This window comes from Cervus canadensis, chromosome 11 (assembly GCF_019320065.1).
Source record: "Cervus canadensis isolate Bull #8, Minnesota chromosome 11, ASM1932006v1, whole genome shotgun sequence".
Lineage (NCBI taxonomy): Eukaryota > Metazoa > Chordata > Mammalia > Artiodactyla > Cervidae > Cervus > Cervus canadensis.
Window position 1 is genome coordinate 55,588,227 of NC_057396.1, and position 19,725 is coordinate 55,607,951.

At 44.4% G+C, this 19,725-nt stretch overlaps 1 protein-coding gene across 3 annotated transcripts in view; it reads right to left on the reverse strand.

Annotated features, from left to right (window-relative positions):
- Nucleotides 1–275: 275 nt before the first annotated feature.
- KCNA4 (potassium voltage-gated channel subfamily A member 4) overlaps nucleotides 276–19,725 on the reverse strand; it is a 224,565-nt gene continuing 205,115 nt past the window's right edge. For 2 of the 3 annotated variants that reach the window (XM_043481925.1, XM_043481926.1), the window contains one exon: nucleotides 276–4,277. In XM_043481925.1, the coding sequence (XP_043337860.1) occupies nucleotides 1,517–3,502 (1,986 nt within the window). In that variant the 5' untranslated portion in view covers nucleotides 3,503–4,277 and the 3' untranslated portion in view covers nucleotides 276–1,516. Of the gene's footprint in view, nucleotides 4,278–7,389; nucleotides 8,185–19,725 lie in introns of those variants that run through there. The other variant, XM_043481924.1, reaches the window with a different exon arrangement.

Below are 19,725 nucleotides of genomic sequence, written 5' to 3' on the forward strand. Positions count from 1 at the left end.
TGAGTTTGCTAAGCTACATCTCTTGATGACTTAACAATGTAAGTCACATCACTAGCTGTTACCTCACATTCTAGAACACCTTGTCGTGAGTTAAATTCAGTTATTAAGTGTCATAAATTCCTTTCATAAAAATGATAATGATGGTGATGTGGAAAGCAAATGTTTTGACACCAGTTCTGTTATATCAATTTGAGCAAATAGAATGCTGAATTCTGAGGTGAATCCCCACATTCTGTCCCTTAAGTCGCTACACAAATAAATAAACTTAGTAAATCTAGCATTTATGTCACACATTTAATACAAAGCTCTTAAGCCATAATCACTGTAGCTGCTGGGCATCTTATTTCTTCAAGAATTCTTTCAGTGCATGCATTAACTTTGGTTAAATTATTCTGGCTTTAAAGGCAGAAGAATATATAAAATAGTATGGTTTCAGAAGCATCATTGTTAACAGACCAATTTCAAAAGATTCAGTTGCTAAATTTGACTTCATAGTCCCTTTGCAGATCAATTATTGAGATTTAAAAAAAGAAGGGAATCATGTGCTGCTATCTGTGTGACCATTTGTCTTACACAAAGAAAATAAGAGAACAATAAAATAAGACTAAGAAATCATTCTTCCAATGATTGTCATTGAACTGTTACATTTGTAAACATTCACAGTATGAAGTCTCTCTCAATCTCCAGCATATAAAGTAGTGCAAAGGAAAAAAAAAAGTAAAGAAAATTCCAGTCCTGTTAACTGTGAACAAAATTTGTTGCAGTTTCTCTGATTCCATTTCTTCCATTATTGTTAGGCATTTGATGTCACATCTTCCCAAAATTAATAATAAAATATAATCAATTTCTAAAGGCCCCTGCAGCCTTTTTAAAAGTTAATTTCCAGTTAAAAATAAACTTTAATTAAATCCGAGATAAAATTGTGACCTATACTCTATTAAATAATTCACTTTCTTTTTTTCTACATAGTAATTCTTACAATTTTTAAAAAACAACAGCTATGGAATCCAAAGACATGAAATGCTATTAAAGCACTGATAAACAACTGCTCAAATTCATTAGTTCTTACATAGTAAATACTTCAAAATGCCAACTTTTCCCATCACTGCACGAATACTAACAACGTTGACAATTTACTTGTACATACACACATATGCGCACGCGCAGCACACACACAAACACACACACACACACACACACACACTCTCTCTCTACGGAACTGTCTTTACTTTTAACATCTCTTCCAGTTAATGTGCAAAATTCTTGCATTCTAATAAAAATATAAAGATAGATTTGCTCCTACTTAAGCCTCCCTCTTCTCCAAGATGTATCATTTATTTGATATGTAATACAAGTTTAGTAACAATTATGCCATGTATAACCATTAAATGGTGTACTACTGTATGCATTGGATTCATTTGCATATATCATTTTCATAACTGCACTCTCTATGCATAAATATATTTGGAGATGCTGGGATTGGGGGGAGCGAGCAGTGGCGGGTGGAGAGCGAGATTCACACGTCGGTCTCCACAGCCTTCGCATTAGAACAGTTGTTTTTATCTGTCTCACTGTCATCCCCCTTCCCCTGACACTTCTCCTTTGCACAGAGAGATTCCTTAACTCCTTCTTCCATCTCTAGATACTCTGACTTGTCCCCCAGGGAAGAAGAAGTAGAGCTCCGAAATTTCTTCAGCAAATTAGAAGGGAGGTATGGGCAACTGACTGCATTCTGTGTGAGCTGCGTCTGTTCCTCGTTTTCCGTCTCTCTGTGGTAGAAATAGTTAAAGTTAGAGACAATCACCGGCACCGGCAGAGCGATGGTTAAGACACCTGCAATGGCACACAGAGACCCTACGATCTTGCCCCCCACCGTGATGGGCTTCATGTCCCCATAGCCCACGGTTGTCATGGTCACCACGGCCCACCAAAATGCATCGGGGATGCTTTGGAAGTGGGTGGTCGGCTCATCTGCCTCCGCGAAATACACAGCGCTGGAGAAGAGGATGACCCCGATGAAGAGGAAGAAGATCAGGAGGCCTAGTTCGCGCATGCTGGCTCGGAGCGTGTGGCCCAGGATCTGCAGGCCTTTGGAGTGTCTGGAGAGCTTGAAGATCCGGAATACGCGGACCAGACGGATGATCCTGAGGATGGCAAAGGACATGGCCTGCTGCTGCTGCCCGTTGCCACCCCCCTGCTGCTGGGCCAGATCCGTGCCCAGCGTGATGAAGTAAGGCAAAATGGAGACGATGTCAATGATGTTCATGATGTTTTTGAAGAAGAGGGCTTGGCTGGGACAAGCAAAGCAGCGAACCACAAACTCGAAGGAAAACCAGACGATGCACACTGTCTCCACGATGAAGAAGGGGTCGTTGAAGATCGTGTGCCCTGAGCTCTCCGGGTGGGGGACCGACGTGTCGTTCAACAACCCACCGTGCCCGCCCGTGCTCAGGGCCATGATGAGATCCCTGTCGTCCCTAAACTCCGGCAAGGTTTCCAGGCAGAAGATGACGATGGAGATGAGGATGACCAGCACGGAGACGATGGCTATGCCCCTCGCTGGACTGGAACTCTCCGGGTACTCGAAGAGCAGCCAGATCTGCTTCTTAAATTCGTTCTCCGGCAAGGCCCTGTCCTCCTCCTCTCTCACAAAGCCCTCGTCCTCCCGAAATTTGAGCAGAGCCTCCTCCCCCAACTGGTAGAACTTCACCTCCTCGGTGAAGATATCAAAGGGGACGTTGACTGGCCTCTTCAGGCGGCCCCCTGACTGGTAATAATATAAGATGGCATCAAAGCTAGGCCTGTTCCTGTCGAAAAAATACTCGTTGCGCAGAGGGTCGAAATACTGAGTCCTCTTCTCAGGGTCCCCCAGCAAAGTCTCGGGAAACTGGGCCAGGGTTTTCATCTGGGTCTCGAAACGCAGACCCGAGACATTGATCACCACGCGTTCACAGCAGTCGCTGTAGCGGACCGAACTGTAGCCGCCGCCGCCGCCGCCGCCGCCGCCGCCGCCGCCTCCATCGTCCTGGGCCAGCAGGTCGGTGTAGGAACACTCCTCGCCGTGGTCCTCCTCGCTGTAATAAAACCTTCCCTCCTCTTCCTCGTCCTCCTCGTCGTCCTCCTCTTCGTCCTCCTCACTCAGATCCCGCAGGATCTTCTCCTCCGAGCCACTGGGCATCAGGTCAGAGCAGTGAGGGAAGCTGCTCTGCCGGTGGTGGACTTTCTTCTTCTCCGCGCGCGGTCGCCGCCTCCTCCGACTTCCCCGGCCGCTCTGGGGCTCGTGGGAGGTGCAGACCCCGCGCGATGGGTGGTGGTGGTGGGCGCCCCCTCCAGACCCCCCGCCGCCTTCCACCGCAGCGGTGGCCGCGGCCACCGCCGCAGCCGCAGCCGCCCTCGAATGAGCCAGCCTCTCGCGCTCCCGCGCCCGGGCCTGAGCCGCGTAACCATAAGGCATGTGACTGTTGCACCCTGAGCTCTCGGCACTCACCATTGCCACCTCCATGGTGGCGGTTTGGGGAAATGGCTGGTTCCAGTTGGAGAAGAAGAAAGAAAAATAGGGCAGATTCTTTTCTCACCAAATTAAGGTAAGTTTGGAACCCTTAAGCAGATTGCTTGGAAGACGAAGGATATTTTCAGTCCAACTTTGCATTTTCTGTTTTTAAATCAGCACGCCCCATGCTCTCTCTTCTCGGGGACTCAACGTTGCTCTCCAGAGCGTGGCTCCTCTGGAGAGATGGCCTGGCACTTTCAAGTAAAAGTCAGAAAATGTCGGGGTCTCCAAAACACCTGTTTTGGGGTGGATGTTCAAATCTGGAAATACAACTAGGATGTCATTGGTCTTGATGCTGCAAGTTTCAACGACAGCAAGTAGCCGACCGCCGGCAGTTGTGCCTAGAGAATGGAATATATTTTTTCTGCCATGGAAATTGTCCAAAGCTCAGTCCATGAAATTTAAATAAAATGCAAATAAGCCTTTAAGTCTTAGCACTTGCCTTCTAGTGACAGCCTGACCCATGTTAACATGTGACTTGAAGTATGTCCAGGCATTGCCACTCAAAACCTAGGATGACTCTCCCGGCTCTCCCCTGAAGTTCATCACAGGCTTCCTGGACCTAGGGGCAATGTTGAGCTAGCTGTAGAGGCAAAGACCTTGAGAGGTAGAGTAGATGCAAGATGAGGTGTCAGTGGGGGGGCAAGCCCAGCTCTGAGGTCTCCATAGAAATCAAGGAAATGCAGAGCATCCTTCAGCTAAAATCATGCAGAAGAAGCCACTTCACCTGGAAAAAGGAAGGGAAACAAGCATGGGAGAAAAATAAAAAGAATCAAATAATAAAGAGCAAACTGAGTATTTCCTTTACATACACTTTCTCTTGTCCTCAAGCAAGCCAGCCATTATATAAAGCACCAAAGCGACTATAAATTTCCAAGGAGAAGTCATGGGGCAGGTTGTTAAATCTCCTTCTCACTAAAGATCCTTCTATCCTTTTTCTTTGGCTATCATTTCAGCACTGTCTACTTTCATCGTAACTTAATTATTTTTCCTCTCTCCACTCTCGACCCACATGGTTCTTCTTTCAGTCCACCTTTCCACTAATGCTAGGTCTTAATTCTCACTGTCACCCTCTTCATTCCACAATAACAATGTTGTCACTTTACAGCTGCTTGCATCATTCATTCATCTCAAGGCATTTTTTTCAAATTTCCACTCATCAAGTATTTCTGAATTCAGTGGCCTTCCACCCCTCTGACTTGATTCAGGATTAGAGGAGTTGGAAAAACCAGTTTTCTTTAATCCAGGTTCCACCACTCGAACAGGCATCAGTCACCTCATCTACAAAGTGCAGATAATAATACAACCTCTCCCATCCCACTTGTGTAAGGATTAAATGAGATAATTGATGTTGACAGAACACCACAGTGCCTTGTACATGAGGAATATCAACAAAGGCTTGCAGTTATTAATAACATAATAATACTTTATGGTCAATCTCCCCACCCCCAAATGCGTATGTCCTTATACCACTGTCTAAGTGGGGGAAGGACAGAATGTGAAGACATCCAGGACATTTTGAGGCTCGCAAGTGGTCTGTATAAAGTTGGCATTCCCTGACTCCCTGAAGCATGTCCCTGTTGTTGTTTTTCTGTTCCCCAGACTCCAGAACACTCCCTACCACCCACAGCCTAGGAGCTAATCCCAGTTTCCACTTCTCTAATAATCATCTTCTCTCCTTGCAGTTCCCCCATGTTCACCTTGATGCTTCCTCCTACACTTTGCTCAAGGACTGTCTCCTTATGTTTCAAATCCCAGTTTGTGTGCACTTTGTTTTCAGCCTATGATACTTTCTTCCCTATAATTTAACCATAGTTTCCATGGCCCAAATCCCCCTCTCTTTTCCCTCCCTCCCTCCTTCCGTTTATTTCCAGTCTGCCACTTCCTGATCACATCTTCCCTGCTGCCCTCTTCTGTTCCCCCATCACCTGGTATTCCTGACCTTCATTCTTCCTTAGTTTGTTCTCTGTAGGTCCAACTAACTCATCTCCTCTGCCAGAACCTGTAAATGTGCCTGTCCTAATCTCGCTTCTCCTGTCTCCTCTTGCATCTTCCCTTCCCTGGGTCCAACAAGACTTCCAAGAATGCAGAGTGACCCAGAGAATTGGGGAGGCTAACAACAGCCAGGATTCAAGGCAGCTACCAACCTCTGTTACTGGAAGCTCTTGGGGAGCATAAGAGAAATGGCTTCCTGGAGCCATTAACAGGACCCACCTCTTGACCACCTGCTGCTGAATCCTGTCGGCCTAGAAGACTAAACACACCCAGGTTTTATCAAGTGACAGTCGTGGAAGTAGCAAACAAAGGTCTTCCCAATCACACATCCCTTCCGGATCAATCACATTCTCCCAGGGCAAGAGGTGAGCTTGACTGGGATGCAGAACCCAGAAAACACACCTCTGAAGCTTTCTGGAATGGTCTCCTCCTTTGCCTGACTCCCAAGATCATCTCCTACTCTGAAATGCTCACTCTCACAAGGTCTCCAAATATCTATCTTCTCTGTGGAGGGTCAGGCCAATATCCTTTAAAGACTGTCACAAGCCAAACAGCCTGAGAGTCTCCTCAGTTTCTTGCCCAACCCCCTCAAAGCAGTTATAATACACTAGTTAAATACAGCCCCAGTGTAACCAAAGTGCCTGTGAATTCTTATACTACTCACACCCCCTCTTCCAACAAACTGAACTGACTCCCGGAAGGTCAGGAGTTAGAGGGTCTTCTAATTCACAATCAACTCTGCAGGAGAGCTAGACTTGCCCTCTTTATACCAAATAGTTTCTTATTTACTTACTTCTTTACTTGGGTTTGTTAATTTTTGTTTACCTAACTCCCTCCCCCAGCTGTACATAGAGCAAATTATCTTCCTTCTAATTTGTTACCAGTCACCTCACTATTCTCAGAAGAGGAAGAAGAGTCTATAAAAAGGGAAAGAGTGGGGAGAAAAAGAAAAAGAAAAAAGAGAAAAAAAAAATCCTTCCAACCAGCAAATCAGACTAGTTTAAAATTTCTCTCCCTTCTCCACTCAAGGTATTCATGTTAGCAGAATCTATTGAAGCTGACTCTCAGGAGACTTTATGGGGGAGACCTTGCAGGAGATTTTATGGAGAGACCTTGCAGGGGAATATCCTTTCCTCTTTTAACACCACGAACTAATAGAATTTTGCTGACTACCTATTCCCCAATCCCTGCGCCCCCAAACAAGAGTCAAGCATCGCGCCCCTCCTCCTCCCACCCCACCCCCAACATCAAGGCTGTTTTCCTCTCTCAGTGCTAATTCCTGCAACTGTAGGGTGGTACCTGAACCTTATCAGGAAGAGAAAAGGAGAAAGAGATTGAGAGAATTCCAAGGGCCAATACCGTGAGAAATAGATACTTCAACGCACGCCATTTATACAGTCTCTATGTATTGCTCAAATGCTCAGAAAATGCACTCAACCCCAAATGTTGGGAGAAGCAGCAATTCAAACCCCTTCACCAGCTGTTCTCAAAGAAATAGAACCGGTGAGTCTGAGATGAGGCAAAACGATGCTAAATCTAAACCCCACCTCGTTGGGAAACGACATCTTTAATCGCGCCCTCGCCTCCAGACCTAGGTTCCCGCTCGGGCACATTAACCAGGGCGCACGCACCCCATCCCCGGGGTTGGGAAAATAACAACTGTTGGCCCCCCGGAGCGCCGCGCAGCATCTGCACCTCCCTTCTCCCACCTCCTGTTTTATTTTTAACCGTCTTCCATTCATGCCCTTCTGTCACATTCTCGACATTATTTATCCCTCAAATGTCCACTGTTTCTTAATAGCCAGAGGAGAGTAGAGGAAAGGTAAGAGAGGTGTCATACTTACCATTCCCAGGCGGGGTGCAAAATAAAAATAAAGAAAATCCCCGGTTGGCTTGTTTTCCCCCCCTCAAGCTGCAACAGCTGTAGGAGGGGAAGAAGGATCTTGGGGGTGGAAGGAATCGCTCCGGTGTGGCAGGTGGGAGCTCCCAAATATCCACGGAACAAGTTCTACTGCCTGGTCGGGGGTGGGGGATGGGGGGGGGGGCACAGAGTTCTCGCTGCTGGAGCCAGGGGGTGAGGATCAGGGCTGCCCCAGGGAAGACCCCAAGACTCCTGCTTCCTCTGGAGTTCAGCACAGAAGGGCTCGACGGGGAAAAGAAGTCAAGGTTCCCCAGAAAAAAACAACAACAACAACAAAATCCTAGACAGCAGCGATCACTTGTTAAGCCCGAATTCCTCCTCCAATATCCATCCCTCTCGCTCTCTCGCTGGCTGCAGAAGCAGCACACGCCTCCCCTGGCCGGGAGCGCGCGCCGGCCGGGGGCGGGGCCAGGGCCGTCCGAGGGTGGGGCGTTCACCGCGGTCGCCAGGGGCGCCTTCAGGCGCGGCGGGGCGGGCACAGTCACGATGCCGCGGCTGCCCGCCCCCCGGCCCGGCCCCCAGACGCCGAAGCTCCCGGGAGCCACTGGGCAGCATTCCAGGGTCCCCTAGATGGCGCCCCCAGAGGCGAGGAGCTAATCGCAGAGGGAGAGGTGTCCCCTTTGGAGCTGAAATGCGGTCCCGACGGCAGGGCAGAAAGGTCAGGAGAGGCTGGAAGACGTGACTTCGACGGCAGGTCCAGGCTCGACTGCAAGGTGCTTCTGGGTGTCTTCTCTTCCTGACGCGTTTTCTCTGCATCTCCCCCGGCACCCCACCCCACCACACAGCACCCCCCACCCGCACCCCCCACCCCGGCATCATAACGAGTTTGTGGGACTGGGACCCCCGGGGGCATCCCTGGCGAGGCCGCCAGCCCGGAGCTGTCCAGTCGCCCGCAAGCGCGCCCAGACCCCTCGGTCTCCGCCTCCCTTGTGGAGAGTTTGTTGGCCTCAGCTCTGGGGTCGGACGTCTCCGGCTCGGAGGAGACCGACTTTACACAGGTGTTAGACTCGGAGAAGGGAAGGATTACTGAAATTAGAATCGGGCCGAGGCTAAGGGCTACGAAAGGGAGGCTGAGGTCCGAGTTAGGAGAGTCAAAGGGCTAGGAACAGGCTTGCCAGTCCGCCCCGCGGCGGCGGGGGGCAGCCCTCGGGGAACCTGTTGCTGCAAAAAGAAATACGGTTTGGCGAGAGGTTTGGCTCCCGGGGGTGTCTGTCCCAGTGGTCGGATCTCCAATGCCACCCACCTCCACTGAACAACAAAAAACGCACTCCCCCCCCCCCCAACATACACCGACACCCCATGGACCCGCGAGTGCGCCAGCAGCGGCTCCTCACCCCCTATGGACTCCGGATTGCTTATTTGGTGGCTGCCTTCTGAAGTGCCCCCTGGACGTGGATGTTAACACGCAATTCTCATAAATATGTCAAAAGAAAGATTAGCGGTGGAAAGTGAGAATTTACACACACATATACGCGCGCGCGCGCCCGCGCTCAGTGGCGGCGGGGCTCCGGGCACCTCTCCCGGCTCCGCCTGTGGCCAAGCTGGCGGTGGTGGCGCGCGCCCGGACTGCTGGAGCAATTCCGACCTTGGGCGGGTCAGTTGGCTCCGAGGCGACCACTGTCGTCCTCAGCTGGCAGCTTTGTTCGAGGGCCCTATTTGGCCTCCTCCTTTTGTGGCACTCTATTAATTATTAAGAGAAATATTCCCGAGCTGAATTATAGATATGCCCTTGCTCACTCACCTAACCGCTGCTAGCCTGGCGAAGGACACTAGCAGGACTGCATTTCGTTGCTATTTAATTTTTTGGATCTTTTTAAATTACTAAAAAAATTCACATTGTATTCGGTAGAAAGGAAAAAAACAAACAAATTTAACTGATATGAGGTCTGATTTTCCTAACTTCTTCCAGTTAGTGACAAAAATTAGAACCTATGTCGTGAACAAATGTACCCTGATCCTCTGGCCTCAACCGCAGGTGGAAGAATTGAGAAAATGGTGCTTCCTCCCCCGATAGAAAAGCTGTGTCTCCATTCATGACCCACTATCATCCATTTCAGAAAGTAAGGAAGGTGGATTCCTCCAAAAGCTCAAAACCATCCAGGGTACCAGCCCCAGACCCCCTCTCTACTCCACAATGTGGAGTAGTTACTGTGCCAAAAGCAGATGGTTAAGTTTATCATCTCATCAAAAGGATATTTCTTGGGATGGTAGAAGGCAGGGCTGAGAGCACAGGATCTTGAGATCAAAAAAAGCAACTGTGGAATATTTTCAGGGAGATGAAAACTGAGATTGAACAATACACAAAAGAGAATATGTATACTGAAGCTTGGATATTTTAATTGGATCACATTAAAACTTATGTATCATGCTTCCACAAGCCATTTACTGTTGGTTCCTATCACTGCCCAGAGAATTTTAAAATTTAAAACGCCCAATAGTTGCTTAGTCCTGTCCGAGTTTTTGCAGCCCCATGGACTGCAACTGCCAGGCTCCTCTGTCCATGGAATATGAGAATGGTGTTCCTGAGATGCAACAAATGGTGTGTGTGTGTGTTAGTTGCTCAGTCGTGTCCGACTCTTTGCGACCCCATAGACTGTAGGCTGTCAGGCTCCTCTGTCCATGGAATTCTCCAGGCAAGAATACTTACTAGAGTGGGTTGCCATTTCCTTCTCCAGAGAATCTTCCCAACCCAGAGATGGAACCCCAGTCTCCTGAATTGCAAGCAGATTCTTTACCATCTGAGCCACCAGGGAAGCCTCAATGGAGTAGTATCTAGTTTGGGGGCAGCAAGCAAGGATTGACAAAGAAAGGGGAAATGTGTCTGAAAAATGGTGAGAACTGGAGTGTTTGCCATACAGAATACAGGGGCACGTGGCACTGAGGTGGACGGAGTAACTGGAACCTAAAAGGTAGTTGGGGCCCAACTGAGAAGAGCATTCTCACTCAGGCATCCCCCCATTCCCAAACACACACACACACACACACCCCTCCTTGAACTTTAAAAGAATTTTCTTTATAAAGAAAACAAGAAACATTCCATTTGTCTTCCTGAAATTCTCTTAAAGATTCCTAGAAACTCCCACAGATAAATAGTAGCAGAAAGATTCTTTGTCGTGACCAACAAAATTGACCCTGTCTCAGTTTCAAAATTGTATTTTCTTTGGAGAGGAGAAAATTATTTTCTTGCCTTTTTTAGCTACCAGCTAGTCAAAATTCTTCAAACACATCCAAATATACCTATTACCACAAATAATTTCTCCCTGGCTTTGAATTCTCTCAGTGGTAATACAGATATTCCAGACCACACTATGAAGCCTATGCTTATATAAAAAAAAAAAGGGCAAAGGGTAGCAGATCTTCCTTTGTACAAAGCAGACAGGAGGCTCCGTGTGATACAAACTACGTCCATTATAAAAGCTTTTGTTCTCTTTGGGGACCATGGTCTTCAGGGAATTGCAGTGTTCTGTTCATTCCTCCTCTCTCTCCCCAAGAAGCCCGCAACACCTCCCTGAATACAGGCACTGTATCCCAAGCAACAGCGCAATACCTGACTCAGAGTAGGCACTTGATAAGAATGTACTAAAATGAATGAATAATGGAAGAGGCTTTCATTTGCCAAGAAAGCTCAGTGAATGTGTTGGGAGAAAACCCAAAGAAGATTGCTTTTTTACCTGCTTGCCCCAGCCTTGCAGCTATCAGCCTTTTTAGAGTTCTGAAGGGATGTGATGGGGAAAGAATTCTGGGGGACAGAATTCCCTCTCAACCCTCCTTCCACCTTTACACACAGGGCAGATGTGGTTCATATGGATGACACACTCCCCTGGGCAAACCCAGATCAGCAGCTGCAGAATCCACTAAAGAAACTGTGTCACAGACATTTCCAGGCTTCCTGGCTACCGTAGCATCCTTTTCTTCCATCGATGAATGCATCTGAGAAGCCAAGTGAGAGAAAGAGTTGGCAGAACCTTAAATCATCTCAGACTTAGATTTCTGAGCGTAAATCAATCAAAAATGTTCTTCTTTAACTGAAGTAACTAAGAATTTGTGATGTACTTCACCTTTAAGAGTAATCTACCATTATGGGGAGACACTGCAGTTGAGATCCCCCCTGGTCAGATCCAGTCATTTCTCTGATCCAGGATCCCCTGTGGATACCAAACCCCACAGATACTCAAAGCCCTTAATATAAAATGGCATAGCACCATCAGCCCTCCATTTCTGCCGGCTTTCCATCAGCAGATTGGTTTGGTGGGCTGCACGGATGCAGAACTGGTAGGTACTGAGGGCCAACTGTACACTATAACAGGGTGAAGCAGATTCATCATTTTAGCTCTTCATTATGCTTTCCTTACATGTAGTTTAGAAAATAGGGTGGTTATGGGGACTCGCTTACAAGAACTATCCACCTTAATACAGATAAAATTCACCAACAGCATTTTGCTATCCCATCAATCAGGAGCAAACCTGGAGCAGAGGTGAAAGGAAGACGATTTAGGTATAAAAGTGTTTTTAGTTTGTACAGACATTATCACCACTGTGCCTTCCATATTAACTCCTGAAAATTTATGTCAAGGAGCTTTGCCCATATAACTGAAGGTGGGACTTTTTATAAAAATAAGAGGTCATGGTATACTTCCTGCCAAGAATGTGTTCCAATCTCTTTGAAGGTCCCTTTAAATATGGTCAGTGGCTACAGAACAGGCTGGATTCCAGTCTTTTATTAGTTGGCTCCTTTCCCATCTCCTCCATTTTGATTGTGATCAATACCTCTCGCCCCCTAGAAAAGATATCACCGAGGTTTGAAACAGGCCTTTTCTCTATAGCATAAGAACATTTATTCACCTTCTCCAGGCTTCCAGTACCTGTCACAACCCTGATCACCTCTCCTTCATCAGACTAACATTACTTCTGATTTGGATAAGTATACAAAGACTTTATTCAGCATATGCTTTCCAAAAGAAGGGCTAATGTTGTAAGAAGGATGTAGAAGAAATTTCTAGTAGGTACACATCAGTTAAGAAGTCTACCCCAAATTATTTCTGCTCATTGCTCACTTTCTTCACTCCTGGCTGGAGATAGAAACACAGTTCTGCAGGTTAGTCAACTGATACACTGTCGGGGTTAGGGGCACCAACCCTCTGTGCAGTCAAAAATCTGAGTATAATTTCTCCCTTTCTGCAGTTGGCTGTTCGTGGATTTAATCAACCAACTACAGTGTATCTGAAAAAAATTCTATGTAAGTGGATCTGCACAATTCAAACCCATGTTGTTTAAGGATCAACTGTATTTTAGAACCAAAACCACAAATAAACAATGCTGAGAATATGAGTCTCATAGGTTGTTAACTTATGGTTTCTCATCATGGTTGCTGAGAACAGCACATCAGTCATTAGGTTTTATATGCACTAGAAGTCCCTCTGATTTACATCTCAGTCAAACTCACAAATCAGCTCTTATTCTGAATAGACACAGAGAACATAGGCTGACAGCCCCAAAGGTCACACCAGAGTGCAAAAACTGACAGTCTTCTTTAGATGGTTTTTCAAAAAGAGTCCTTTTCTGGATTCATTTGAACTTGAAACGAAATTACAGTGAAATTCTAATGATTTACAACAGCCTTCAGGGGAAAAAAATAAACATTAGACTAAAGCAATTACTCTTGGATTGTTTTCAGGGCTGGAGCAGAGATCCGATGCTGAGGTTATAGGATTGTCTCTCTGTAGCCTCCTGGGTGCAAAACCTCCAACAAGCTACTTAACTTTTGTGAACCTTAGTTTCCTTATCTATAAAAAAACAAACTGTACCATCAGTCCCAATTTACAAGGTCCTGAGAGTGGAATCATACAAGAAAATGGAGGAAAACTGCTCTACAATCATAGAAGTACAATACAAATAGGAGACATTGTTATTTTAAAGTAGCAATCATCTGTTATGGACTGAATTTTTGTGCACCTCCCACCCTCCAAATTCTTATGTTGAATCCCAAAACAACAGTGTGATGGTGTTTGGAAATGAGGCTTTTGGGATGTACTTAAAGTTAGGTGAGGTCATAAGGATGGGGCCCGTATGAAGGGATTGATGTCCTTATAAAAAAGAGACACCAGAGAGAGATTTATCTCTCTCAATCTACCCCCACCTTCTCTCTCTTAGAAAGACGGTGGCTGCCTAAAAGCCCAGAGAAGAGGCCTCAGAATGAAACCAACCTTACCAGTACCTTGATCTTAGATTTTCCAGCACCCAGACTTAAGAAAATAAACTCCTATTGTTTAAGCCACTCGGTCTATGGTATTTTCCATGGCAGCCTGAACTGATTAAGACATCATCAAAACTTGATAACAGACATTTATCTTGTCTTTACTAGCAGACTTTGCTATGGTGTTGGAAACTGGTACCTGACACTTAGCATGTGTTGGGTAAGAAATGGTCACTACAGGTTTTCTTTCAAGGAATGGAAAGGTTTGTAATCAACTTGCAAATTGTTAACACGGTAGTAAAATTTTATCAAGTCTTCATAACCTAAAACTCACTCTAAACCAATTTGTAATTTTTGGCAGTTTTTCTTGTAAAATGACTATAGATGATGTTAGCTTGACTATTCTGAGTATTGTTAACAGTATTAACTGTTCATTGCGAAAGCTTCAGTCGTGTCCAACTCTTTGCGAACTCATGGACTGTAGCCTGCCAGGCTCCTCTGTTCATGAGATTCTCCAGGCAAGAATATTGGAGTGTGCTGCCATTCCCTTTTCCAGGGGACCTTCCCAACCCAGGGATCAAACCCCAGTCTCCTGCATTGCAAGTGGATTCTTCACCATCTGAGCCACAGGGAAGCACTTCAACTGTTTATCAAGTCAACAAAATTTTATTGAGCATTTCCTTTGTCTCCAGCATTTATCTAAGCATGAAGCAGTAATGATAAAGTCCCTGCTTTAAAAAAAAAATAAAAATAAAAACAAAACAAAGTTATTTCAGATAACAATAACTGTTATGAGGAAAATATTATAAAGTAATAGAGTGTCAGGAAAAAGAGTTTCAACTTCAGTTGAATAACTGTAGAAAGCCTTCTGAGAAAGTGACATTTGAGGCCTACAAGACAAGAAAACTTGCCATGTGAAGATTAAGGGCAGAGAAGAGAAAAACTGTTAGCAAAGGTATGAGATGTGGTCCAAGAATTGAAAATGTCAGACAAGGATAGCTAGAAAGCAAAGACTTCCCCAAAAGGAGTCTAGTGAACAGACAACACCTAAATGCACACGAGTCCTAATATGATCTAATTCTACAACCACCACCTAATCATTCTAAGTGGGGATTGTGGAAATGCATCTTCCGCCTTCCTTCCTCAGCCCCCAATTTCAGGCTTAATCACTCTTCTAAGTACCTGAGAATGGAGGGAAAGGGGCCTTCCTAGGGGGTTAGACAGGTAGTCCTGGGTGGAAAGAAGGGTTCATAGCTCTACATCAGAAAACCCACTCACATTTATGAAAGAAGAGTGATTGCTCTCCCCAGGTGTTCTGATTGGTAAATTAGTTTCCAGATTTATATACCTGATCTGGTGCTACCTAGTCTCTAAATGATGTGCTGTCTCTGTTACAGCTTCTTTTTTATTAATAGTTCTTTTCACAGAAAGGAATAGAAAGCAGTTCAAACTAGCTCATAAGATATCAGCTTACAGTAAAGATACTGTCAGATCTCACAGGAGTCCACAAAAGAGCTGAAGAACTAAGATTTAAGAAAAACAGAGGTATATATTGAGACAACCTAAAAGTCATTCACATTTTTCTGTAGTGAAGTGAAGTGAAAGTCACTCAGTCATGTCCAACTCTTTGAGACTCCATGGACTATACAGTCCATGAAATTCTCCAGGCCAGAATACTGGAGTGGGTAGCCTTTCCCTTCTCTAGGGGATCTTCCCAACCCAGGGATCGAACCCAGGTCTCCCGCACTGCAGGCAGATTCTTTACCAGCTGAGTCACAAGGGGAGTCCACCTTTTGGTAAGATGTCATATTTTTCTGTAACATTTTACCAAAAACCCAAATGAACTTCTCAAGTTGAGTTCAGTCGCTCAGTAGTGTCCAACTCTTTGCAACCCCATGGACTGCAGTACACCAGGCCTCCCTGTCCATCACCAGTTCCTGGAGCCTACCCAAACTCATGTCCATTGAATCAGTGATACCATCCAACCATCTCATCCTCTGTCATCTCCTTCTCCTCCCACCTTCAATCTTTCCCAGCATCAGGGTCTTTTCCAATGAGTCAGTTTTGTGTATCAGACAGCCAAAGCATTGGAGTTTCAGCTTCAGCATCAGTTCTTCCAATGAATATTCAGGACCGATTTCCTTTAGGATGGACTGGTTGGATCTCCTTGCTGTCCAAGGGACTCTCAAGAGTCTTCTCCAACACCACAGTTCAAAAGCCTCAGTTCTTCAGCACTCAGCTTTCTTTATGGTCCAACTCTCACATCCATACATGACTGCTAGAAAAACCATAGCCTTGACTAGATGGACCTTTGTTGGCAAAGTAATGTCTCTGCTTTTTAGCTGTCTAGGTTGGTCATAACTTTCTTCCAAGGAGTAAGCATCTTTTAATTTCATGGCTTCAGTCACTATCTGCAGTGATTTTGGAGCCCCCAAAAATAAAGTCTCTCATTGTTTCCACTGTTTCCCCATCTATTTGCCATGAAGTGATGGAACCAGATGCCATGATCTTAGTTTTCTGAATGTTGAGCTTTAAGCCAACGTTTTCACTCTCCTCTTTTATTTTCATCAAGAGACTCTTTAGTTCTTCTTCACTATCTGCCGTAAGGGTGGTGTCATCTGCTTGTCTGACGTAATTTTTATTTCTCCCAGCAATCTTGATTCCAGCTTGTGCTTCCTCCAGCCCAGCGTTTCTCATGATGTACTCTGCATGTAACTTAAATAAGCAGGGTGACAATATACAGCCTTGATGTACTCTTTTTCCTATTTGGAACCAGTCTGTTGTTCCATGTCCAGTTCTAACTGTTGCTTCTTGACCTGCATACAGATTTCTCAGGAGAAATGAACTTTTGGTGAACCCTATAGGCTTCTCCAGTGGCTCAGATGATAAAGAATCTGCAGCAGACCCAGGTTTAATCCCTGGGTCAGAAAGATCCCCAGGAGAAGGGAATGGCTACCTACTCCAGTATTCTTGCCTAGAGAATTCCATAGACAAAGGAACCTGGCAGGCTATAGTACGTGGGGTCGCAAATATAGACAGACAGATAGATAGAGATTCTCAGGAATGAGTCTGCTTTTCCATAACATCTCCATGCGCGTGGTCCCACATGGCCTCTTAGTCCATCGTTACACAGTCTTTCAATTTAAAGGTCCTTCGCATGCTTTAAAATTTCTAAAAGAAGAAATCTGATTGATTGAGCTCAACTTTTTAACCAAGTCATTCAAGTCACAAATTACTGGCTTAACAGGTCAAATCACCAGTGTCCCAAAGGGAAGTTCACTCATCTGAGTCTGTGCCTGGAATGAGATTTTCTGAACAGAGGGCCAATACAAGTCCAGCTCATTAATTCTAACAACAGCATGCCAGGTTGTTTTAAGATCTTGGGAAACCTTTGCTACTCTTACTTATAGAGGATCTTCCTGGCATCATATCTAGCATATTTTAAATGCTTACACTTTCCAGGTTAGGGATTATGTAAACTATTTTACAGTGGAGTTGCAGCTCACTAGTAGATAGCATTACACTGAAATTTTGCAGTATGTTCAGTTTTTTTCTGTACTTCAGAGATAATGAATTCATTTTAAGAATGTAGACATTTTGCAGCCTCCTGGAAAGCATATAGGCACATAGGCATGGCCCAGAAACAAACCACAATCCCTGAACAAAGAAATAGCTCCTTGATAACTGTCAAGTACTTAAGAATCTTGACTTTTAAGGTATTATTAAATAATCATATTTTTGGCCGACAAATTCTGATTGAAAGACATCCTCACTTACCTGTTTATTCATCTTCATGTGAATACATGCTGATGTATGTGAATGTATCCTATGTTTATGTGGTCTTCTATGTGGTGTGTAAGCTATAGTGGGAAAGCTAATTATTAAACTCTGCAAATGTACCCAGAGGCTACTTTGAGCGATGCATCCAAAAAAAAAAAACAATCTAAAAATAACTAAGTAATAAATAGCCATTTGCAGATGGGAATTTTTTATGCAGCTTTCTAAACAACAGCAGGTTTCCTTAAGACATTACAGAATTTTTCCTGATGTTTTACTAGGTGTACTAAATCTTCCATACTTAAAGACAGATCATTTGAATAAGGATGTGAAAAAACTGACTGGATCCAAATTAAAGTTATTTTTAGGACAATATCAAACCACTGCTTTCATCTTAGAATAGATTCACCCATGCATATTCTTCTGTGTTAGTTAAAAGCACCAAGAGAGTCATTTCTGAGAGGCAGAGCATTCCAGTAAATATTTTAGAATACTACATTGTCAAAAATGTAAGGGTCACTCTGAAAAATACTGTCTTGATTGCTTAGCCTTTTAATTGTTCAGAGTCACTCAGAAGAAAAATCTTTAAAAGGAGACTAAACTAGAATGTAAAAGTTCATTATGGTCAAGGAATATGCTGCAGAAATATTTAGGTTACAAAGATGCAGAATCTGCAGCAAGAGACTTAGTAAAAAATGCACGAGAATTGGGAGTTTCTCAGCAGGGGTGACATACCAAGATTTATAAACAAAATAATATTTAATAATAGCCAAAATTTAAAACCAACTTAAAGAAGAGTGGACTTGATGTGTGATAGTCTGAGATGGTTTCTTCCATCTGGGACAAAAGTATTTGGTGCCTTCTTTCAAGAGAGCTCTGTTCATACAGTCTTCTGCCACCACTAATGTATATGCAGTTAGTGGTCTAGTCATGTCCCTCAAACTTAGCTCAACAGAGTCCCCATACTAATAATATATTTAATAGCACTATTAATTTTCCTGCTCAAGACAGAGCATTTCCTTCAAGTGATGAACTTTGGCTCTGGTTTGAAGCTTAAAGAAAGGACTGATGCTGAAGTTGAAACTCCAATAATTTGGCCACCTGATGCAAATAGTCAACTAACTGAAAAAGATCCTGATGCTGGGGAAAATTGAGGGCAAGAGGAGAAGGGGACAACATAAGATGAGATGGTTGGATGGCATCACTGACTCAATGGAAATGAATTTGAGCACACTCTGGGAGATAGTGAAGGACAGGAGAGCCTGGCGTGCTGCAGTCCACAGGGTCTCAAACAGTGGGACATGGCTTAAAGACTGAACAACAACTCCTCTTTAACTCATGGGAAGCTACTGAATATTTCATTGCTAAGTTGAATGTGCTGTATACAAAGAATAATTTTACTTGTTTATGATGATATATAGATTACAGGTCAAGAGCACAGTCTCTAAAACCAGCAAATCTCTATCCACTACTAGATAGATATATGACCTTGATTAGTTTTCTTGAGTTTTCTAAATGGAATGTTCTCATCGACAAAGTGAGAATGATGATTCCTGCTTGGTAAGGTTGTTGTAAGAATTGGAGGAGATAAAATAAAGTATGTGAAAGACAAAATGCACAAGACAACAGAGGAACTGATTTTATTTGAGCCATTACAATGTGTAGATTATTCACTAATGAGGAAAGTTTCAGATAAAAGGAAAGGGGGTGGGGGCTTTATAGAAGCAGATAAAAAAGGACTCATCCTTGAATCATACGGGGGTCATAAGAAAAGACGGAGGTGAGTCTTACCCCAGAACATGGAAATAGAATAAAAGTCTATGTGTTTATCATACTCAATGCTGATAAATCAGAGAAAACATTGCTGTTTTTATTACACAAAAAATATTAAACAACTCTCATTTGCCAAAGATTTACATAAAGCATGTAAGTTTGAAATAATAAAACTTTTCTCATTTGGTTTCTGTAAGAATATTTTCAAAATTTGGCATATTGAAAATCCTAGTAGTTCACGAAACTCCCCTGGTGGTCTAGCGGTTAAGAATCTGCCTGCCATGCATGGGACGTGGGTTTGATATCTGGTCCAGGAAGATCCCACATGCCACTGAGCAACTAAACCTACGTGCCACAGCTAATGAGCCTGTGCTCCACAACAAATGAAGTCACTGCAATGAGAAGCTCGCACACCATAGCTAGAGAATAGCCCTTGCTTGTCACAACTAGAAAAAACCAGCACAGAGTAATGAATACCCAGTGCAGACAAAAGTAAATAACCACAGAAAATAAAAA